This window comes from Rhinolophus ferrumequinum, chromosome 25 (genome assembly GCF_004115265.2).
Source record: "Rhinolophus ferrumequinum isolate MPI-CBG mRhiFer1 chromosome 25, mRhiFer1_v1.p, whole genome shotgun sequence".
In the NCBI taxonomy this organism is placed as follows: domain Eukaryota; kingdom Metazoa; phylum Chordata; class Mammalia; order Chiroptera; family Rhinolophidae; genus Rhinolophus; species Rhinolophus ferrumequinum.
The window spans coordinates 38,982,083-39,006,572 of record NC_046308.1 but is presented as its reverse complement, the minus strand read 5'-3'; the positions used below and the strand labels follow the sequence as shown (position 1 = coordinate 39,006,572).

At 41.6% G+C, this 24,490-nt stretch overlaps 1 protein-coding gene across 4 annotated transcripts in view; it reads left to right on the top strand.

Annotated features, from left to right (window-relative positions):
• SORL1 (sortilin related receptor 1) overlaps window positions 1-24,490 on the top strand; it is a 168,385-nt gene that overhangs the window by 73,658 nt on the left and 70,237 nt on the right. For all 4 annotated transcript variants that reach the window (XM_033097156.1, XM_033097157.1, XM_033097155.1 and 1 more), the window contains 9 exons: window positions 273-361; window positions 6,463-6,641; window positions 8,098-8,284; window positions 12,044-12,172; window positions 12,664-12,749; window positions 18,143-18,315; window positions 19,821-19,952; window positions 21,979-22,070; window positions 23,661-23,907. In XM_033097156.1, the coding sequence (XP_032953047.1) occupies window positions 273-361; window positions 6,463-6,641; window positions 8,098-8,284; window positions 12,044-12,172; window positions 12,664-12,749; window positions 18,143-18,315; window positions 19,821-19,952; window positions 21,979-22,070; window positions 23,661-23,907 (1,314 nt within the window). The remainder of the gene's footprint in view (window positions 1-272; window positions 362-6,462; window positions 6,642-8,097; window positions 8,285-12,043; window positions 12,173-12,663; window positions 12,750-18,142; window positions 18,316-19,820; window positions 19,953-21,978; window positions 22,071-23,660; window positions 23,908-24,490) is intronic.

The following is a 24,490-nucleotide window of genomic DNA, read 5'->3' as shown; positions in this document are numbered from 1 at the left end:
TTTGACTCCTACATCTACAGTCTGCCACTTTGATAGCAACTCTAGTTTCTTTGGGGAAGAAAACAATTGGGATGTGAGAACTAGCTCCGCCCATCTCCAGGCTTGTGTGGAGCGTATGAGATAATGGCTGTGAATGTGCTCTGGAAACTGAAGAGTTGTATTCAAGGGGTTGGCATCAAGGTGTGTGTGTGTGTGTGTGTGTGTGTGGTGGTCATGGTTTCGGCCTAGGCACCTCCACAGCAGTGGCATGAGCATTGGCTTTTCCTCTTCAGGCACTTCCTGGACCTCACTACTATACTTGGGGAGATCACGGCGGCATCATCATGGCTATCGCCCAGGACGTGGAAACCAATGAGTTGAAGTAAGTGTTTCTGATGAAGCCTTTTCTTTTAACATTGCACTGTTCTCCCAGAAATTTAAGTCTGATTATAAACTGGGTTATCTCTCTACAGCACTAGGTTGTTAACAGTACAATTTGTGACATCAAGAAATCACTTAAATTTTGCTTATCTATAAAATGGGAATGATTATCTTCCCTTCCTATCTCCAAGGGGTTCCATGAGGAATAAATGAAATAATTTTATCAATTTGAAGCAGTACAACTCTATATAAATATGAATTAATCATGACTAAAACATTAACTAGACATTGTTTAAATTGTCTTTCATTGCTTTGTTTGAGACACATACAGATATTTACTCATAGAATGAGTAACAGTAAATAAAGATAATACATGAGTAATAATTTCAGAATGCATACACCTTGAGAACCAATTGACTTTTGCTGTGAATACATTTAGTTTTAGAGGTTCTTAACAAATAGACCTGGAAGGGATGTTTGGGGTTAGCCACTTCATTTTACAGATGAGCAAACTGAGGCTCAGCAAGGTAAAGTAACTTGCACAAAGTCTCCCCATTTGTTAGTGACAGGTGAAGGCTAGCACTCAGGTTTTTAAATTACGTTCTGTACTCTTTGCAGTATATTCTGAAAAGCAAAAATGTCAAGAGTTTGTAACCTCTGCCTCCTGAAGTCTGATTTTATCAGAATCAGTCCTTTGATTACTTTTGTCCCAGACAAAAATTAATTTTGTTAACATTAGGGCAGGGCAACCTGGCCCTCACATCTCTCTGTTTTTGAGCTGAACCCATGAGATGAATTACTGAAGGAGATGGAGAGGGCTTCTGTAATCATCTTTAGTGCAGGGAAGAAAGGATTTTTCTTTGCTTCTTTTAGAAACAGCCAGCACCAAGAGAGAGGTGGGTGGTTTGAAAAAGAGATTTTAGCAGATGGTTTCCCCTGTGATTAATTTGACATGTGCTGAGCAGCCTGGCCTGAAAGAAGCAGAGAGAAGCAAAGTACTGGTGTTAGGCATTCCACCTGGTTGTTTTCTGGTCAGTGTGGCCCTGGTCAGCTGCTTTTTTTAGAGCCAAGAGTCAGAAGAGGCTTTATTTGTAAGCAACACTTTGTATCCACATTCGGATTGGCGTTTGCTCAGATGAGGACAGTCACAAAGCACAGTTCTTCCCACATTTATGCTGTCATTTATTTATCCATTAATTTATTAATTCCCATCTCACACATTTAGCAAGCACTAATTCTGGGAGGTACTATGTGTCTAACGATAGATCGGATGTTTTCTCCTATTCTAAAGGAGTCCATCCTGTAGTGGTGGTAAGATACACAAGTCAACAATGTGCTGCTTGGGACACTACTATGAGAGAAATATGGTAAGGGACGTAGTTTTATTTCCTAGAAATACATTTTATTCTTTGTATGGCAGTCAGATTGTAAAGTCGGTTCCTGATTTTCCTTGTTTCACTTTTCTGCAGGTTACATTTGCATTCCAGGCTGGCTTCTCTGAAGTAGTTAGCACAATTCTAGTCCTCTCACACCATCTGTTGGTGCATATGTGCTCAGGGAACACAGCGTCATTGCTGCAATAGCTGGAACAAAACATGATTAGGAAGATAAACCTACTGCCAGAAAAAACAATGCCCTCCCCAGACATTTAAAAATGACTTGGGGTTATAGACTTAGGGGATTATGGACACTATAGCATTCCTCTATTTGTGTAGGTCATTTGGAGGTGTCTGTATGTGTGGTTCACATAAAGCATTTGCAAATATGAAAATATGTACAGGCCTCCTATTGATAAGTGCATGTGTCCTAAATGTCAGTCTGAGCTTGGCCTAAATCTGTGTCGCCACCTGGCATTTACTTTGTAGGTTGCTCACAGAGTTTGATTTTTACTTCTCTTCCTCCTTCTCTGCTTTTTACCTGTCACTGCCAACTTCATCAGAAGAGAAGCAGGAAATAATACTGTAGTTAGTTCATGTCTTCAAACCACAGTGACAATTAACTGAAGTACTTGTGCATGAGTGAAGGCTGCTCCGGACCAAATGGGATTTCTGTTGCTAGTCTAGGGCTTCAGGCCCCTTCTCTGTCTAGTCTCCTCTGCCACAGTCATCACTCTCAGTCTCAGCATTTATTGGCTGTCTCATTAATTTGGCATTGATCACATATTGACTCATTTTGTTACTTACCTTTGCATTGTATGTATGCCTGAATTCCTCAATTCATCAGCAGGGTCTTTGTAGACAAGAGTTTTTGTTCTATACAGGCTAGCAGTCACTTTATAAATATTTGATTGTTCAATAAATAGGTCATGCACCTGTAGTCTTCCAAGATTGCTTATTTTTGTTCTACTAATTTACTAATTTATGAAACTGGAAGGGATTGATAATGTAGCAGTTGGACAGCCCTGGGGGATGGGGCACTTCCATTGTGCCCTATGTAAATGAAAGTGCCTAGAGCTCAAATTTGAGTGGGGGGCCCTGCATGGGTGCAACTTGGTGGTGCCCAGAGGCACCAGAGATGACCCAATCCACCTTCCTCAGTTTTTCACAAGGAAATACTGTGATTGTCACTAGTTAGGGCCCAAGCTGCAACTGGAGCGTAATTCTGTGAAGCGTAATTTCCGGTCAGTTACACCAACAGTTGCTGAACATCTGTAATGAAGCAGCTGTAGTTGTAGGTAGCAGTGATAGAAAGGTGAGTGAGGGCCTGTTTGGGAGCTGCCCATGCCCACTGTGACTCTCTTCTGTTTCTGAGTCAGCTGGAGAGAGGCTGGGGGAAGGGCTTGTTTTGAAAGGAAGCTTTCTCACTCAAAGCTTGCCCAACCTTAGGGAGGAAGCAGAGTAACAACAGTAACTCTACTCAGTGGTTGAATGGGGGCAGAGGTGGAACATTGCTTAAAATAAGGTTTTTGTTTTTTCCATTGTGCTTTTAAGTTATTCATGTCTCTCTCTCCCTCTCTCTGATTAGCACAGATAACTAAGAGTTTATTGTTGCTTGTTTCACCTTCTGCCTTGATTCTCCACTAAGGTTGTTACATTTATTAATGTTAATTGAGAGCAAGAAGTAGAATGCTTTATTTTGCTCGTGTGTCTACATGTCTGAAATGAGTAAACAAGAACCCGTTCCGGGGATTCACATATTCATTAATTCCGCATGCTGTCACCAGGAACCTGCTCAGGGGATGCAGGTTTTCCTTGTTTATCATCAGTGTTCTTCACAGAAGAGTCTGTTGTGTTTTTGCACACCGACCAAAAAAAGACCAAAACACAAGTCTGTTGTCTTGATCATGAAAGATGAGCTCAATTTCCATTGTTTCTCGGTAGTTTGCCTGTCAGCATAATGGTGTTATTGGTAGTTACTAAGAATACTTTGTACTTGCTCAGAAGCGTCTTTCCTCACAGGAGATTTCCGATTTCATAGGGCTTCCCTCTGGGAGTCCTGAAAAGCCACTGGAAAGACTACAGCCAGCAGAGCAGCTGTCTTTTGTGGACCTGAGTTCTGGAAGCAGCCGTACAGCTCCAGCATGTGGGAGGCAGCAGCTAACCTATTCACTTGATTGCAGCAACTAATAATGCTGATTGTAACACTTCCTGGGAGAGCTGCAGAGACAGCCACCCCAGCTACTTCATTCTAACCCCCATGTGCTTTCTTGTGCCCCATGAGCTATAGAGGAGCAGGTCTTCTTACCACCTTTTCACTGTATTTGGCATATGTTGTATCACCTCTACAATTAGCCTTGTACCCTTTCCAAATTTCAGATTTGCCTTCCTTATTGTTGTTATCCAGCTCATTGACGAATGTATCCAGCTCTGTGAGAACTAGATGTCTTACTCTGGGTTGAGATCAAACCATTTATCAGCACTTGGGATTGGTTTGTTTCATTGGCAGTGACTGTTATCTAACTGTGTGGACCACAAAGATTCAAAAATGTTCTATATCATTACCTGGCTTTAAAAGTGGTACTAAGACTAATTTACCTGATCACACTGGTACAAGAAGGAGACTGAATGAGTTAACTTACCCCCATCTCTGCTTCAGAATTAGCTTAAACCAAAAGCATATCAGCCAGATGAGAATGTCTCCTCTTTTGAAGATCTGTAGAGATCACTTGGTCCCCGTTGACATTATTTATGTTGCGTCTTAATACCACCATGTGATTTGTTTAACTCATAACCTTCTAGCAGAAGTATCAGTTTTAGCAGTCTCAATATGAGAAGTGTTTGGATTGAATGATGCCATGAAAAGATTTATGTCAAGTATTAAGATCCTGAGTGAGTAAAACTAAAATCTCAAAAACATGGGAAAAGTGAAAGAAAAAGAAGTTTTATATATAATTAGGATTTCAGAGAGCCTCAGTAGCTGTGTGATCCTCATGAGAGCTCTAAGTGGTTTCTCCTGGTGAGCATCTCACCAGCTTACTGGATGATGAAGCAAATATTGGGCACCTTTTCTCTTCCTCCTCCTCCTCAATACGAAAGATAATTTAAAATCAATACAATTACTTCAGTACTGCTTAGTTTTTCAGTGGCTTGCTTTTTGTTCTGATGTAGTCTGCCTTGGAGACTTTTCTCAGGATGTACTTTCGGTCCAACTTAAAAAACTTCAAGACCTCAGGAAAAGTTGGAAGAATTAATATACACTCATGTAACCTTCACTTAGAATCACCAACTGTTAACATTTTGCCAATTTGCTTAACTTCTATCCATCACGCATCTATCCTGTCTTCCTGTCTGTCTCTCTATCTATCATCTATCTCCAATAAATAATGGTGTTTTTCTGTACAATCAGAATGCCATTATCACATCTAAGAAAATTAACATGAACTCAATATTACTTATAGACTATTTTTTCTCAGTTCCATGTTATTATAGCTACTTTTTTTTTCCTAATCCAGGGCTCAGTCAATGTTTACACACTGCATTCGGTTTTTACACCTCTTTAGTTTCATAATCTATAACAAGGCTTCTGCTGTTATTCTTTGTTGTTTTTCATGGCCTTGATATTTTTTTTTTAAGAATCCAGACCAGTTTTGTAGAATGTCTCACATTCTGGATTTGTCCAATTGTACAGAATAGTGTATAGATGATATGTTATCCTCAATGGTTTTTTTGGAATCACATAGTGTCAGGTTGTCCCACTATTAGTGATGCCAAGTTTGTAATAAATAGTTCGTCTGTGGGTTGACAGCAGTCTTCATCCAGTGATTTTAGCACCCCATGATGATCTCATCTGAGTCATTTATTACAGTGGGTCTTACAGAATGGTCAGTTTTTTCATTCTGTAATTGTTTTCAACATTTATTAGGTAGCATTGAATATGAGAAAAAAATTTCTCTTTCCCTTCTCTCTCCCTTTTAGCGTCGTTTGGTAGTTTCTATTCCCCCCCCCCCCCCCCCCCCCCCCCCCCCCCCTTCAATCTGTTGTTTCTCAGTCTAGCTCCCTGGCCCATGCTGGTATTATGGCCTTGTGTTCCCCCTGGTTGAGGCAGTCGTTCCCTGGTCGTCGATCAGCCGCTCACGGCAACTCTCGGCAGCTCTCACTGACTGCCGGCCACTCACGCTGGCTGCTGGCCACTCACACTGGCCATCGGCTGCTCCTTGCAGCACAGCAGCACACGGCAGCACACAGCAGCTCACACCAACCTCTGGCTGCTCATGGCAGCCCAGCTCCAGGAGAGCTGTTGTTCAGAATCTTAGCTGTAGAGGGCGCAGCTCACTGGCCTATATGGGAATGGAACTGGCGACCTCGGCATTAGGAGCTCCAACCACCTGAGCCAGTGGGCCGGCCTTTATTATCTCTTTTCATTTGTATAATCTGTGTATTTTCAGTGTATAATCTATTAACATCGTTTTTCTTTTTTATGTTCAAATTTTCCTAAATTTGACCAGTTGGAGCCCTATCAAGCTAGCTCCTTTTGTGTTGACTATATTAAGATCTGAGAACTTCCTTGCTTTCTGGCACAACATTAATCTTTCCCTGCTTTAGCCCAGAATCAGCCATTTCTCCAAGGAGCCCTGGTTCCTTTTATTGGTGAATGTTATTTGGAAACCAAGCTTTTTTCCTAGAGACTTTCACTGTAAGTATCCTCTTGCTTGCATTTGGGCAGATACAGTACCAATGAAGGAGAGACCTGGAAAACATTCATCTTCTCTGAGAAACCGGTGTTTGTGTATGGGCTCCTCACAGAACCTGGTGAGAAGAGCACTGTCTTCACCATCTTTGGCTCCAACAAAGAGAATGTGCACAGTTGGCTGATCCTCCAGGTCAATGCCACAGATGCCTTGGGTAAGCTGCTGCCTCCTCAGCCCTTTTCATGGAAATGCTTGACCAAAGCATCAATTTAGATACTCTGTACTCAGAAGACTTTGTGATCCATTAAAAGGCGATGGGCACATAAGCAGTAAGTGAGTGAGAAATCTATAGGCTATTACTTGGGCAGTTCTTAATAGGACCGCGTGTTATTTTTGCAGTCATTGGCACATGTTGAACATGTGAATGAATGAATGAATGAAAAACATTCTTCCAAAGTAGCAGTTGTATTTTGACAAATTCAGCCAGAAACTACTATGTGAGAGGCAGTGTGTCAAGTGGTGCAGGGTCCTCTCAGCGCGGACTAGGATCTCATTATGATCTGCTAGTCTAGGGATAGGACATGTACGTAAGCAAGGAGAAGTGAAACTGCTTCTTTCCCTGCCCCCTTTGCCTGTCTTTCTTCTCTGTCTTGGCTAACATTTCTCCAGCTGCCTGGAATGCCCCCCATGTCACCCATTCAGTTTCCACCGGTTGAAACCCTTTTCATGTTTCAGCGTCCAGTGTGTTTGGTGCTTGTATCCTAACCAGGAGACTTCTTCCCTCTTCTCTGTGTCCAGAGTGTAAGCGTACTCACCTGCCTTGAATTATGAATTTGTGTCTGTCGTCTGTGTGTGTCGTCTCTGATCAACTAGGTTATAAGCTCCTTGGAAAGAAGAACCCATCCTCTGCATATTTGTTTTCCACAAAGTGCACAGTTGGATAGCCTTCCAGGTTGTAAGGGTTTAATGAATACTTGCTGATTTGAATGGCATTGAGTTGACAGTTGTTCATCGTTTTCAGGCAGCATTTAATCTGACCGAAGACACGCGTATATATAAAAGACAAAGTACCAATATTGACCTAGGTTTACTTTGGAATTTCTGTAGATATCACTTTATTTAAATCTGGAGTGAATACGGGTAGATGGAGTAGTCGTCCAGGTTGTTGTACCGTTTCTCAGGCTCCATCCGTGAAGATCCTGTACCTTTCAGGCAGTGACAGCGAATTGTCTTTTGATGTCGGGCCATACTACCAGATGTTCCCACACTACCCCAGGAAGCCGGCAGGGAACTATGATCCTGGGTTATACTGTCTATCAAGGATTCAGCCTTTCCCTAATCCCCTAGGAGATGAACAACCCTGGACACCTGTTTCTAAAGGGAACTACAGAATGTGCTAGAATACATCAGAGTTTTGATAGTGCCAAAGGTGGCTTGGTTCTTCCCAACTTTCTCAGATGAACGTCTGTGTTTCAGGGGGTACCATTTTCATTTGGATAGGTGTCACCCAGCCTCAGTGCGAGCTGATTAGAGGCTTGTAACAGCTCCAGGGACCAATGTGCTTGCCAGGAAGCAGCAGGATGGTAGAAAGTGGGCGACTGGGCTGATGGATGGGTAGGATAGGAAACCCCACACGGGCCTGCCTCTAATGCTGCATTTCCTTTCCTCAGGGGTTCCCTGCACAGAGAATGACTATAAGCTGTGGTCACCATCTGATGAGCGGGGCAACGAGTGTTTGCTAGGACACAAGACTGTTTTCAAGCGGAGGACCCCCCATGCAACATGCTTTAATGGAGAAGACTTTGACAGACCAGTGGTCGTGTCCAACTGCTCCTGCACCCGAGAGGACTATGAGTGGTTGGTTCCTCATTGATGCCTGGGGGATTGAGTTGTGATTTGTTCTCAGCAGTGTGAGAAACAGAGCAGGGTATGGTCCCTTCCCCCAAGGAAAGGAAGGGCACCGTAGGAAACAACTATTTATTAAGGACCTTTTAGGTGCCAGGAACTGTGCTGGGCATTTTTTATATAGGTTATTCCATTTAGTTCCTATAGCCATATGATGTGGTAGAGGTGTTACAACCTGGGGAAGCTGTAATAATTTATTCAGGAATAGATAGCTCGGGGGTTTATTTCTATGAGGGCAGCCCAAACAGGGAACATACTGAAGGTTCCATTGTAGGTAACTCTTTTCCTTATAAGCCCTGTTCTAGAGGGAATTCTTTATTTGAAATGAGGGAATGTTAGTGTGTGTATATACATATGTAAATTCATTAGTCTTTGAGCAAAATATCCAAGGCACTGCTGAGAATGCTAAAATCGGAAGAAATGACATGAGCACAAATGATTGTAACAGGAGATGGAAAGCTGCAAGGACCTTGGAGGAGGTACTTTCATTGTGAATATTGACAGGAAGGAGGAGGCTATGATTTGCTGCTGGGGAAGTGGGAAATTTCTGGAGGAGGCACTGTTTGAGATGGGCCTTAAGGAAGCATTTGGATATGTGGGCAGGAGCATTCTGAGAAGATGTAGTAGCAGTGTGAAGGCGTGGAGGCAGGGAAGTAGTTGGCGGTTTAGTTCAGATGCCTTGTTGGGTTTATGAGGTGAGGTCAGTGAGTAGAGGTGAAGCTGAAAAGAGAGAATCGGCAGAGGTTGAGACCTAAGGGTATGGCCTTATTTTGTAAGCAGGAGGGTGTTTTTGAGGAGAATTGAGGATCAGAACAGAGCTTAGCTTTAGGAAGATGATTAGCGCACATAGGCAGTCCCTCAAGTCTGTAACCCAGCACAAAATCATTCCAGATTAAGCAGGGCTCTCAGTAGAGCATGGTATTGAACATAAACACATAATTCTTTTTTCAGTAGCTGCTGAGACACCAAGAAACTCAAGTTTGCTTTGGGAAGCACACTTTTCTTGACTAAAGCCAGAAACCTCTGATGTCTTCTAGTCCAGAAGTTGGAACAGGGCCATATAGTAAATGTTTTAGGCTTTATAGGCCATATGGTCTCTGATGCGGCTACTCAACTCTGCCTGTGGTAGTGTGAAAATAGCCGTGATGAACAGATGTGACTGTGACCCCGTAAAGTTGTATTTACTAAAACAGCTAACAAGGATTGGCTGCCTCCTGTCCTAGACCAATGCTTCTCAATTTTCTCAATGTACATATGAATGACTTGTTAAAATGCCGCTTCTGACTCAGTAGTCCTGGGACTCTGAACCTCTGCCAGACTTTGGGTGACCCTGATGCTGCTCACCCACCCTTTGAGTGGTGGGGCTTTGGACAGTACAAGATGCACACTCCCTTTGAGAGCTGTGTGGTCCTAAGATAACAGAGTAAGTGCTTTCATGGCCAAATCATAGAGCTGCGTAATGTTCCTGGTGATGTCGGGTCAGAGCCCCTTTGCCACCTTCTGCTCTCTCAGATACCCTGAAATTGTAAATCTAATCTGAGAGCTTTTGATAGCCTCAGGTAGTGAGAGGCCCTAATGATGCGAAAGATTATGGTGCCTTCTCTCTTCCCTCTTTTATCCCCAGTAAGTACTTAAAAATAAAACAGTATAAAAAATATGTAAGAAGATCTAAGAAATCTTTTATTTTTTTTCCTTGATGAAGGAAAAATTATGCCTTTTCTCTAAAATCTATCTAACAACAACAACAACACAGACACACACACACACACACACACACACATGCAAGACAAGAAACCAGGGGCTGGTGTGCCTAACTGGTAAACTGGCCTGGCTCCCACTGGTCCACCATGCCCTCCCCAGCTGACTTGTGGAAACCGGGTAGGTGCTGAGTCTTTATTGTAGACCAGGAAAACCACTTTCCTGCCCCTCACGGAGTTGGGCTTCAGGCCAGATGAGATCATGGGGGTGTGATAACCCATGAAAAAGATAAAGGGTATATTGAGGTCAGGTCATTCTGGTATTATTCGTCTGTTTGCTGTAGCTGTTGGAATAAGGGGCCAGACTGACTCTGTGGCTTTTGGAAATGTTTGGCATTAGACTGTGGCAGTAAGAGGGAAGTGATCTGAAGATAGATGACAGGAGAGGAAATGAGGATGAGTGAGCTCTTAGAATCTATCCATTAGTTCAACCCCTGAGTAACAACTGCATTTGAAAGTCAGATCACTTCTGATAATCCCTCCAGACTCCACTGGGAAGGCCAGCCATTGGCCCGTATGTTCCCTGATTTTAGGGGTAGGTTGTTTTACATTTTTTTTTAATGTAAAAAAATTATCACAGTATAGTTGACTCTTTTACATCTTTGTATTCCCCGCATTGCCAAGAAGTTTGGCTTTCATACTCTTGATTGCAACCCCTAGTACACAGTGCATTTTCTAGTATGACGCTGTACCTACATATACTTGTATATGTAGACACATACACACATGTAATTAAAGCAATAGTTTTATGAGGTGACATTTACTTTTAAGTGTGATGAGTTTTGCAGTCTTCTGCTTTTTTGGGGAAAGGTGGTGGAGGATGCTGATGCTGGTCTTAACCCTCCAACGTTCTTTCACTGCCCACAAGGTCCTGATCTACAGTTTGAAGAAACCTGCCTATGAAGGATGCTCTGTCATTGGAGACAAATAAGTAATTAGCTAATGCTCCAGTTAGTCCCCAAAAAGATTCAACCCAGCTATTCAGTAAAAACTACCTGATTTAATGAATAAGACCTGTTTGATACAGTAATAAAATGCTTCCTTCCAAACAATGCTCTACAAAGTGCTAAATATGGCTTATGGCATAACGTACACACAAACCACTTTGTCCTGTTAACCCTTTTCATATAGTAGGTGTTTAGTAAATATTTGTTGAACCAAATAGAGTAAATGAAGCCTTTTGTGTAGAGCACATCAACCTGGAAAATCCTTTTGAAAATTATGAATTCATAATTTGGGTAGGGCCTTGGGAAGTTTATAGCGTAGCTGCTTAATCTTAGAGTTGTTTAGTGCAGCTGAAAGAAGTCATGCAGTTAAGGGCATAGCTAAGACTAGGCCGAGGACCCCTGCTTCCTACCCTGCCCCTTGCGCTGGGTATTTTGGCAGAGATGTGGCCCCCAAATTGCAGAAGTTTTTTGGGCTAAAGCATTGTGTCCTGAAGTACAGGACGAGGCACCTAAGGTGATTTTAGGTGGTATGTGGACACGGTCTTAAATAACATTGGTAAAAAAACCCCAAAAATCCTTGGTTAAAGAAAAAAGGATTATTCTTTTCAATTTGTTCTTTAATTCTTCCAGTCATGTCAAGGGCAAAGTCTCACTAGGTGCTGGCAATTCTTTAACATTTGCTAATCCCTTTTAGCAAAGAGAGGGCAGGCCCAGAGTCTTTGGATAGGGTACTGGATCTAGCTAAAAAATTTAATATTATTTTATTTTTGGCATAATGATTTGTGTTGTTTTTGTTTATAGCATATGATAGTGGTTTGAAACTATGATTCTGATATAAAGTTTCTTTTGGAAATTTATTATTGTAAAAAGTGAGCAGTCTTTAAAGGGCCATGTTAACTTATGATATAGGTGGAAGTAGGCAGTATGGTGGAAGTTACAAGGTTTGGTACTGAAATGCCTGAAGTGTATAAACCAGCGTCTTTACTAAACCCTGATTGCCTTTTCAGTGACTTCGGCTTCAAGATGAGTGAAGATTTGTCTTTAGAAGTTTGTGTTCCAGACCCTGAGTTTTCTGGGAAGTCAGACTCCCCTCCTGTGCCTTGCCCTGTGGGTTCTACTTACAGGAGAACAAGAGGGTACGTCTTATAAAGGCTGCCATATCAGGCTCACAGCGGGGTCTGCAGTTGGTATAAGCACAGAGGACCACCTGGGTATCTTTCATACTCCAAATGCTAGAATTCTAAATTAGGTTCCGTGGGCAATATTTAAAGTTATGATGTTTGCAAATTCTTCCACCCTTGGAGAAAAAAATGCAAGTGTATAAGTTTCTTTACAACTCTAGTCGTATCTTAAGTCATACATTTCAACAAGGACACTTCTTGAGAGGAGTTTGTTGAAGAGATATGTAAAGCTCTTGCCCAGGACAGCACTCCAAATTGTCTGGGCTGCCTATTCTAATTATAAACAGAACCGATTCCGAATGATTACACATCCTTCTTCCTATTCTATAGGGAAATGGATAGATGAACTCTGTTGTCCATGGGCAGGAAATATGCTTCCAGTTACAAAGAGTTCATGACTATTCTTTGAAGTTTCTGACCTCTTGTTCTTGGGGTGGGCGTGACAGCTATCGGAAGATTTCTGGGGACACTTGCAGTGGAGGAGATGTTGAAGCGCGACTGGAAAGAGAACTGGTCCCGTGTCCCTTGGCAGGTAAGAGATGGTTTCTTCCCTTTGACTTCTTGAGTCTTCGTTGAAGCATCACTATTATCTCTCCCAGGTCCAGTCTTGTAGCTCTTCTAACTTAGTAGAGAAAAAGAATAGAAATTACAAGCATCACAGAGCTTCCTAAGCTTGGGATCCACCCTAAATTTATTTACAGCCTTATTACTTTATAGGGATGGAAAATACTTTTTGAAGGAAATCCCCTTTGTTCATTGAAAAACGTTTATTTAGCCTGTGTTGTATTCTAGGCATGGGGGGATGAGGGGTGCCCAGAGGACTTTTGTGTGTTCCTTATCTGTTTGTCATAGTTGAATATAAAGAGAGACTTGTAGATTTGGGGGAAGTAGTTAAGTGGTCTATCTTAATTTTGATAATAATAATTATAAGCAATATTTTAATAGAATTTTACACATTTGAATACATACGTTGTCATTTTAATTCTTATGACTACCCAGTGGAACATATTATTAGCTCCATTTTTTTTTTTTAATATGAGGAAGTATGTTCAGAGGAGAAGATTAAATGACTTAGTTAAGGTCACACTTGGTAAGTGACAAAGCTAAAATTCAGACTCTAAGCCCAGGCTCTTACCTAGACATCACCCAAGTTGTAAATAAATGTCATTCCCATTATCTTAGACGGTCGTTAGGCATGCTAAGTAAGAAAAACGTCTTTGGAGTGAGAGCACATATTATAAGGTATAGCTTGTTCCAGACATGTTTTAAGTTGATTTAGTGGTGATGGCACATTTTGGGGTATTTGTTATATACAAGGTGTGATAAAAAAATATGGTGAATGTTTAAATGAAAAAATTTATTACAGTAAAGGCATTGCTATTAATCCCCATCAAAAATAAGTACCATATGATCTCACTTATTTGCGGATTCTAAAGAAAAGAATAAGTGAATGAACTAATCAGAAACAGTTTGGGAGACAATGAGGAAAAACTGAGGGTTGCTAGATGGGCGGGAGGGGTGGGGGGTGGGGGGGAGGGTGAGGGGATTGGAGGGCAGTCGGTGACCACAGGATGGCTACGGGGTTTGAAAATTAATCTGGGGAACGGAATTTGGTGGTTACCAGAGCGTAAGGGGGTTGGGGGGTGGGGGATGAGGGTGAGGGGGATCAAATGTATGGTGATGGAAGGGGAGCTGACTCTGGGTGGTGAACACACAGTGTGATTTTTGGATGATGTGATACAGAATTGCACAACTGAAATCTATGTAATTCTACTAACAATTGTCACCCCAATAAATTAAAAATAAATTAAAAAAAAAATACTCCATCTCACTTCGAACACACTTGTCCCATTGTTCTTGCCACCTTCTGAAGCAGTTCTGGACGTCTTTTTGCATGAGTGTCTTTAGTTGCACTGTTATGGCTGCCTCCACGTCCTGAATTGATTCAAAACATTGACCTTTCATGGTCATTTTGACTTTGGGGAAGAGCCAAAGGTCACATGGTGGCAGATCTGGTGCATGAGTTGGATGAGGACACACCATAATGTTTTTATTTGACAGAAATTGCCATACCAGAAGCGACGTGTGACGCAGAGCGTTGTCATGATGGAGAATGATTTACAGCACACTTTAAAGCATCTTCTCTCAACTGTAGCTCACACCCAACTGACTGCATCGTACAAGTTGAAACTTGTCACACGCTGTTACTAGGGTTCCACGTGCCGCTTCCTGTATTAAAGATCCCTGCTTTTCCGTTGGATGGCACTCGGCAACAGCATTCACTGTAGTTTTTTTTATCACACCTTGTACACATGAAATTATGATTCCTTAACCAAGAGTTAGTGTCTTAGCATCTTTTCTTTCTTCACTCTGTTTGTAGTTCCTATTCATGTAGAGCTTCCTTATTCCCTCTGAGCTATTTGTCCTGCTCATACAAGTCATTGAAGGTGAATGATTCGGGCTGACTTCCATCAGCAGTGGTGTGGCCTGATGGAACAGCCATAAATGCCAAATGAATCATGAGAGAAGCATGTTGTCCTCTGCAAGCAGGGCAGAGTGGCCCTCTTGTTTGCTCACTGCTTGCCAGCTTGCTCTGTGTTTTTCATGCTAAACTCATTACTGCCTTAATTTAATCTTCCATCATTACCAGAGTAATTAGCCGACCTCACTGTGGAGACTTAAAAAGAACATAGCTTCAACAGATTCTCACAAATGAGACAGTAGTGAAATATTCCCTTCACAAGAACTGCTATTGATGAAGGTTTGGGTTAGTAGGGTTTGAGTGATTGCCCTTAAGGGGCTGGAGTACATACTTTTGTAATAAATGTTTTCAAAGATAATTCAGCGAGGGACAAAACTGTTTAAAGCCATTTAAACTGATAGGAAAGGTATTTTCTCTTTAGGTAGAGGAGAGGATAGAACAGGGATTGAAGTGGAAAAAATCTTACTTGTGGTGTAGGCTACCTCCTAAATGTTTAACAACAACAAAAAGCGTGGAATGGAAGGCAGGAATATACTGATAAAGGAAAAGATGGCTTTCTAGGACTGGTGGGAACCATAACATCTCTGCAAAGATGAGGTAATCTGTGCATCTGGAAGTTTCTTTTTTTTTTTTTTTAATGATGTAGTTTTTTTCTCTCTTTATAATTACTACACTAACACAAATTTCTACTCTGTGCTTATGTATTGTTGGAATTGGCTGAGAATTCTTTTCCTTTTATAAGTTAAGCATTGTGCATGGAAAGGCAGAGTGTTTCTCTGTATCTAATCCTAAGACAACTAATTCTGGACTCAGGCTCTGCTGTAAAGGTATTAGTTGGTTAGAAGGAAAAAAAACCCCAAAAAACCCAAAGCAACAGGATGAGGTTTGTAGATGTTAGAAATGTGGGGTGATAGGCTCGCGGCTGTGAATGTATTCTCTGTGGCTCTGTGTGACAGCTTTGGCGAGAGTCCTTGATTTTGATGTCATTTACAAGCTCGGCAGTTTTCTTCTTGACTGCCCCCTTTACTGGGTATTGCAGGGGGAAAGTTTTCTTGAAAACCAAAAGAAGAGATTAGTTATCATGTGGTGGTAACTTAAATACTTTTGAAGAGACCAGAGGAAAAGAAGGCAAGCTTACCTTTATTAAAAGTTGTAGGTAGATTTATACTACTCTGCCATAAGAAAAGATGAAGTAGTGTCATTTGCGACAACACGGATGGATCTTGAGATTATTGTGCTAAGCGAAATAAGTCAGAAAAAATTGAGAACCATATGATTTCACTCATATGTGGGATATAAAACTGAAAGCAAACAAAGGAACAAGACAAACACAGAAACAAAAACTCATAGACACAGACAATAGTTTAGTGGTCACCAGAGGAGGGGGGAGGGGAATGGTAAAAGAGGGTCAAGGGGGTCAAGTATATGGTGATGGAAGGAGAACTGACTGGGTGGTGAGCACACAGTGTGATATATAGATGATGTAATACAGAATTGTACACTTGAAACCTACCATGTCTCCCCGAAAATAAGACCTAGCTGGACCATCAGCTCTAATGCGTCTTTTGGAGCAAAAATTAATATAAGACCCGGTCTTACTTTAGTATAATATAAGACTGGGTATAATGTAATGTAATGTAATATAATACTGGGTCTTATATAATATAAGACTGGGTCTTATAAAATATAATACAATATAGTATAATATAAGACTGGGTCTTATTTTTTGCTCCAAAAGATGCATTAGAGCTGATTGTCCGTCCAGGTTTTATTTTCGGGGAAACATGGTAATGTAATTTTAGTAACCATTGTCACCCTAATAAATTTAATAAAAAGGGAGTAGAAAAAAATCTGAGAAAGGGAAAAATAAAACAAAACGAAAAACAAAACCAAGATTTATCACCTTTTAAGGCGTACAATATCCGTATTTTGTAATACTAATAAATGTGGTTCAGGCACAGAAAAAAAAAGTAGTAGGTAAATTTATATTTTGGCGCATTATCTATATTGAAGCCTTTATAAAGCAGGTGGCTAGTACATGTTAATTCATTGAATGAATGGAATGAGAGATAGAGGGGGAAAAAACAACAGTAACTATGCAGACATTCAGCAAAGGGATTCAGATTGACATTTGGTCCCACATGAAACATTGTCAAAATGGTACTTTAGACATAGGTGTGAGTGTGTTGCTCATCTCCATTCCTGTGGAAGAATCTGGGTGTTTTCCAGCCTGTTCCCTAAGTTCAGAGAGCATTTGCTCTTCTGCTTACTTGTTATTTGACATGAAGTAAGTTTCTTTAGACATTCTGGGCCTCTATTTCTACAATTTAAAAAATGGCAACGTTAATACCGTGTTTCCCTGAAAATAAGACCTAGCTGGACAATCAGCTCTAATGCGTCTTCTGGAGCAAAAATTAATATAAGATCTAGTATTATGTTATGTTATGTTACATAAGACCCGGTATTTTATTTTATTTTATTTTATTTTATTTTATTTTATTTTATTTTTTTGTAGACCGGTCTTATAGTAAAATAAGACCAGGTCTTATATTAATTTTTGCTCCAAAACACACATTAGAGCTGATTGTCCAGCTAGGTTTTATTTTCGGGGAAACACGGTATCTGTATTGTAAGAGGCAGCATTGTGTATTGGTTAACACACAGATTATGGATCCATGCTGCTTGAGTTCAAGTCTGGGCTCTGCCACATAGTAGTTGTGACTCTGAGTGAGTTACTTAACCTCTCTGCTGTCAGTTTTCTCATTTATAAAATTGTGTTAATAGTAGTTCTTCCATATACCGTTGTTACATGGATTAAACAATGCCTGGTACACAGTATGCACATTGTGTTATTTGAAATAGAAATAGAACTTTTGTGAAAATTATGTTGTAAAACATTTTGTAATTCGTCAAAAACAAATGGATTAGTATTGTTTTGAAAATATAATAGGTTGGTATAATTGCCATGTGCCATTGTGAAAAATATAGAACAGGTGAGCAAATAGATTAGAAAACTTAATTACAAGTCTTCAGTGACTAGTGGTCTCTAGTCCACAAGATTTTGGTGCCATGTGATACAGTCATATGATGAGGACACACTCTGACTAGTGTCATTATTTTGTCACGTAGGACTAACAACTTTTAGGCAGAGCTCTGAAGGTTGGATGTTGGAGCATGTCTACTGTGGGATCTAGATTTTTTTAAAAAAGTAACAAATAATACACTTGGTTAAGTATCACAGGAGTTTCAGCAACTTGCCCAAGGCAGAAATGTGATTCTGTTACACACCTTCTAAGTCTGGATCCCTATGCTCTTTCACTTGATTCCACACCATGTGTTAGTGGCTCTGAGGTTTGTGTGTGAGGAATAAAATAGGCCAGACATGCTGGGACCTCTCCAGCATGTCCCAGATATGCCCTCTTTGTTGTTTTGTGTGTCTGCAGAGGAGAACGAATTCATCCTGTACGCCACGCGGAAATCCATCCACCGCTATGACTTAGCCTCAGGGGTCATGGAGCTGTTGCCTCTCACCGGGTTGCGGGCAGCGGTGGCCCTGGACTTTGACTACGAGCACAACTGCTTGTATTGGTCTGACCTGGCCTTAGACATCATCCAGGTGAGTCAGCCCGTGGTCTGGTCCTGGGGGCCATGCCCTGCAACTGCCCAATCCTGAGAAACTTCTTCCAGATGGCCTATGGAGGTGGGTGTTAGAAGTTTGAAGCCATAGCTCATCTCAGGGCTGACTGATGAAATGTTTCAGTTTTCTGTTTTAGTATTTTCTTTCCCTGCCTACTTCTGTCCTTGTAGGAAGGACAAAGAGAGCCCTAAATCTGCAGTCTTGCTTATAAACAAAGTCTCAGTTTTCCTGCTTGGAAGATTTCAGGTCTAGGAATGTAGGACTATTAGTCACTCCCTATCCTACCACCTGTCCCTTAGTGTCCTTCCCCAGGCATAATCACGTCACGCTTCACTTATCCATAGTTGGTGTAATTATCCACTTCAGTGATTCTGAACACAGTCCAGAACCAGGAAGTGAGCTATAAGGACCCCCACACAGGCCAGAGAGATAGCCATACGCTTAGACTCATGCATTTTATTTTATTCTTATTTTTTTAAAGGTTTTATTGGGGAAGGGGAACTGTGTATTTCCAGGACCTTTTTTTTTTTTTTTTAATTGGGGAATGAACAGTAGTGTGTTTTTCCCAAGACTCATCATCTCCATCCAAATCAAGTTGTTGACCTTTCTATCTTAGTTGTGGAGGGTACAGCTCAGCTCCAGGTCCAGTTGCCGTTGCTAGTTGCAGGGAGCGCAGCCCACCATCCCATGCGGGAGTCGAACCAGCAACCTTGTGGTTGAGAGCCCGCGCTCCAACCAACTGAGCCATCTGGCCACCCAAGAAGCTCTGTGGCAGCTCATTGAGCTCATTCTAGCTGTGGAGGGCTCAGCTCACCGGCCCATGTGGGAATCAAACTGGCAGCCCCGTTGCCCGGTTGCCCAGAGCTCACACTCTAACCAACTGAGCCACCCGTCCACCCCAGACTCATGCATTTTAAAGAGAGCCATTTGATGATCTTTAATCCTTTTAGAAAAGTAATTCCAACACGTTTTATCTGGACTTTCAAGCCAACAGAAATTTTACAGTGCTTAGGTATTTAGGGGGTGGGTGGGTAACGGTGACTGCCGAGTGTAGCTGTCCCAACAATAGCACTTGATGGCTAAGAGCCTCTTAAGGGAGGAAGACTATAAAAAACAGACATGAGAACTTAAAATTTCTGGTCTGGCTTCATTTATTTTTTAAAGCAAACAGACTCATGCATCTCAGTTATCTCTGACCTTGTTGTGTTACAGCATAGATCAGTAGCCAGTATTTATCATAATAATGCAGAGTAATATAAATGATTAAGTTCTGTGTAGTTATTCTGCTTCAAACAGGAAGCCATAATATATTTTAGAAATACTTTTATTAAAAACCAGCTTCATTCATCTGGAAAGTTTAGTAATATAAAACATCTCACCCCTTGCCAGTCAAGCCATTTGAATAAAGGGTTCCCATCCATGGGACTGATGTGGCAGGAGGTCACTTGTTCATTTCACAGCATTTCCTCTTTTTCTTTCTTCAGCGCCTCTGTTTGAACGGGAATACAGGGCAAGAGGTGATCATCAATTCCGGCCTGGAGACAGTAGAAGCCTTGGCTTTTGAACCCTTCAGCCAGTTACTTTACTGGGTGGATGCTGGCTTTAAAAGGATTGAGGTATGTGTTCCCCCGCTGTCTTAATTGCGTGAGCAGGGGGAGCTTCTGAGCCAGCTTTGACGGAGGTAGGAGCTAGTGTGACATATTACTCTGGGATTTCTCAGAATTCTGGAGGGACCAGCTGAGCCTCTGGAGAAGGATGAAAAGGGAATAGTCTCAGAATTACTTCTCACTGCCGTGCAGGTCCTTGATGAGTGCTGGATTCCTGAATCCATTAAACAGATTTCATTAAAATACCTAAAAATTTGTATTTTGGGTAGAAGAAACATAGAGTGGTAATAATAATAATAATAATAATAATAATGATATAGCAGTTTTATAATGCTATAGCATCAATACTCTGGTATTATTGTAGTCGATTATAGTAATAATGACAATATCATAATCATTGCCACCATTGTTATTAATGATGGTAACGAGTACTTAGTATGTACCAAGCCCTGTTGGAACCACTTTGCAGAAATTATTTGATTCTCTTCTCACAATAGCCCTGTCAGGTAGGTGTTCTTACTATCCCCACTTCACCTATTTGCAGCTTAGCTGCCCAGGGCAACATGAGAGTAATAAATGGCCTCTAAACGACCCAAATTATTGTCTTCAGGAATATAGGTAGTGGCTCCTGAAAGTTCTGGCTGAGGCCCTGGGGCACTGCCTCCGCACCTCTTTGTACTGATTCTCTGTGGAGGTACAATATGTGGGTCAAGTGGGAAGCAGAGTAGAAGGGGGAGACACAGAGAGCCAAGGGAAGTTGCAAGACAAAAGCCACAAACTTGAAAGATAGGCCTCGGTTCCATCTTTATTCCAGTAGATAAGTTATGTGGGCTTCAGTTTTTTCATCTGTAAGATGAGATTCATTCATTTACTGTCATCTGACCAGTGCTATTTGAGTGCATGATATGTGCCAGGTATGGCTTTAGCTTTTGATGATACAGCAGTAGGCAAGACACACAGGTTCTGATAGAGAATCGATTTTAGGAGAGAAGCAAAATAATGAAGGAATAAGTCAGTCAGTTCTGTCGGTGGTAAGTGTTGCCAAGGAAAACAAACGGCAGTGTGGTCATGTGATTGGGCAGTGGACAGCATTAGAAAAGGTGGGTAGAGGAGGCGTCTTGAGCATGTGACATCTGAACTAAGCCCTGACTGAGGAGAGAGTGTTAGAGTGTAGGGCAGTTGAGAGAAGGCAGTGAAAAGATGCATAGTGCCTGGCACCTACTTAGCACTGTGTTGTTGGTCTTGTTAGTACTATTTCTCTCTTTTCTTTAATTGTGTATGGCCTGTACTCTGCTAGGTGCTAGAAAGAAGCAGGCAGAGCTTCAGTGTTCACACTGTAACAGGCTTGATGGGAAACTAGTGCACCACTCATACTGCTTGTGCACAAATCATTGTAAGGGGTAAGGTGAGTCAGTGATGAAAACTAGAGATGCTCAGTGATCAAGGTGGGTCAGAAGAGTTAGCGGGGGAAGGCCTGGAGATATGTTCTGAAGGGAAGATAGGATTTGATTAGAGAGCAGAGGACAGGCCCAGGAGGCGATATGGCAAGAGCAGACAGGAGTGAGTGTCAGGCTTAGAGAACCATGAGGAGACCAGTCTTGCTGAAGTCATAGGAGTCGAAATGGAAGATAGAGAATGTGGGACCAGTCCGTGGAGGCTCTTAATTGCAAGGCTGTGACGTTGAGAATTTGCTTTGTGGACAGCGTATGTGACTGGAGTCCATTAGTGACTGGAGCATGGAGTAACATAGGCGGGTTAAATAAGATTGAGTACTTTGTATAAATCATCATGCCCTGGGAACTAGGGCACAGGTGGTGCTGGCTTCTCTGTTAGACCATGTGAGAATTGTCACATGAGCCAGAAGAAGGAACAATTTGTTCTGACTGGAAATAAGGGCAATCAGTCTGTAGGGGAGTCAGGTAGCCATAGAGGGCATGTGTGTAGGCAAGAGTTGAGTAGGAGACTTTGCAGTGTGGACCTTTTAAGGCATTCAAATCCATTTTGGCCTTTCTCTCTCTTTTTTTTTTTTTGTCAGGTAGCTCATCCAGATGGTGACTTCAGACTCACGATTGTCAATTCCTCTGTGCTTGATCGGCCCAGGGCTCTGGTCCTCATGCCCCAGGAGGGGTAAGTGTGGCCTCAGTGGAAGTTAGTGTGTGTCACATGCTGCAGCAGGCAGAGTCTCATGGAAATGCAAACTGGTTTCTTGTGATTGTGGTTGAAATAATCTATTAATGGAGAGTTTGAAACCAGAGTCGATCCGGTAACTTTTCAATAGCAAACATCAGAATCTCTTTGCGCATTCAGAAATCTCACATCTGTGGGGTATTTCTCCAACAAAAGGCAATATTAAAAGTCTCTCTGTAGACATAGTCAGGCCTGGTTGGATATTGTGAGGATTCTTTATCTTGACATTCACGTACAAACATTTAATCCTTTCCATTTTTTCCCTGCCCTCCAGCATTTGTAAGTTTCCTTACTAGTGATTTGTACGCACTTGGAGAGTGCAGAGGTGCTTTTTAAAGTACTTGATTAACTTAAGGGAACATAAATAAAAGGAAATTTCTGGAATAGCCTTTCTACCCTTTCTTGTAGTGTTTATGGTTGAGGATTTTTAAAAGAAAACTGAAGTAATATATGTACTTGATTAAAAATATTAAAAGAGAATGGTTATATATATGAAATGAACAGTATTTGTTTCCTCCTTTCTCACACTTCCTAGGGGTTAATAGTTTCTTGTGTTTCATTCAGAATTTTTTTACCCATGTACAAGCAATATCCTTAAAACAATCAGACACCCACACATATGTACATGTATGTGCCAAATAGAATAATAAGATATTTACTATTCTGCACATATTAAAAAATTTAATGTTCATTGAAGATAGTTTCATATGAACACATGTAGATTTTAGGCTTCATAGTAGTCTTTTAAAGATTTTATTGGGGAAGGGGAACAGGACTTTATTGGGGAACAGTGTGTACTTCCAGGACTTTTTTCAAGTCAAGTTGTCCTTTCCATCTTAGTTGTGGAGGGCGCAGCTCAGCTCCAGGCCCCGTTGCCATTGTTAGTTGCAGGGGGTGCAGCCCACCATCCCTTGAAGGAGTCGAACTGGCAACCTTATGGTTGAGAGGATGCGCTCCAACCAACTGAGCCATCCGGGAGCTCAGCGGCAGCTCAGCTCAAGGTGCTGTGCTCAATCTTAGTTGCAGGGGGCGCAGCCCACCATCCCTTGCGGGAGTCGAGGAATCGAACTGGCAACCTTGTGGTTGAGAACCCACTGGCCCATGTGGGAATCGTACCGGCAGCTTTCAGCATTAGGAGCACGGAGCTCCAACCACCTGAGCCACTGGGCTGGCCCCATAATAGTCTTTTGTATGTACTATAATGTATCACTTTTTCTATAGATTAACATGTATACAAATATATATTATTAAAAAATATATATTTTTGCTAGTATAAACAAACTTTGCTGTGATGACAACGTTATACATTATCTTTGCATAACTTGATTATATCAGTCGATAAATTCCAGTAAAGGAATTTTTGGGTCAAGGAATTAAGGGGCTTTAAGTATTACAATTGCATATTATAATACGAATGTTGAAATAACCAGCCTGGTTATCCTGGAGGGGTTTCTTGCCTCCTTGGAGTAGATGTTTGAGCCCCGTTTCCCTAGTTCCTATGTGATGTGTGTTCTTTCTGGTTTTGATCAGGGTGATGTTCTGGACCGACTGGGGAGACCTGAAGCCTGGTATTTATCGTAGCAATATGGACGGCTCTGCTGTCCATCGTCTTGTGTCAGAGGATGTGAAGTGGCCCAATGGCATCACCGTGGATGACCAGTGGATCTACTGGACAGATGCTTACTTGGACTGCATTGAGCGGATCACTTTTAGCGGTCAGCAGCGCTCAATGATCCTGGACAACCTCCCACACCCCTATGCCATTGCTGTCTTTAAGGTGAGGTCTCATCTGTCACCAGCATAGGGAAATCTGTCAGAGTAAGGGAAGAGCACCCTGAGTCGAAGAACCTACTGTCTGTGGGTTTTTGCAGAGATGTTTGTCTGACTTCTAGAATATCGACTTGTTTCTGAATTTGAGACAGAAATTTATTTTAGCCCTTATGGAAAGATGCCAGACAGAGGTGCCAGGGGCCCAGGGTGCTCACTGTTCACATTTCAAAAGGTTAAAGGTTGAGGTTACTTCACATGAAATTCCCAGTTTGCCCTTCAGTGTTGGTGGCCTTGTTTTGGCTTCATCTCTTGTGAGTTTTGCTCGCTTTTTTCTGTAATGGCTTAAGTTGAGCCCTGCATAACCTGTGTTGACAATGACTTCTGCTTTGACTCTAGAGAATAAAAGGTTATTCCCATCACTGAGAAGCAGATTTCAAACTGAAGGATTGGGCTCATGGTCAAATTTGAATGCTTATCTTATAGTTTCGTTTTGGCCGTTCCTTCAGTGTAGATATTTGGTGAGGTCTAGATAACATCACTGACTCTTATATTTAAGTGGAATCTTGATCAGGCCAGTTGTTCAGCCAATG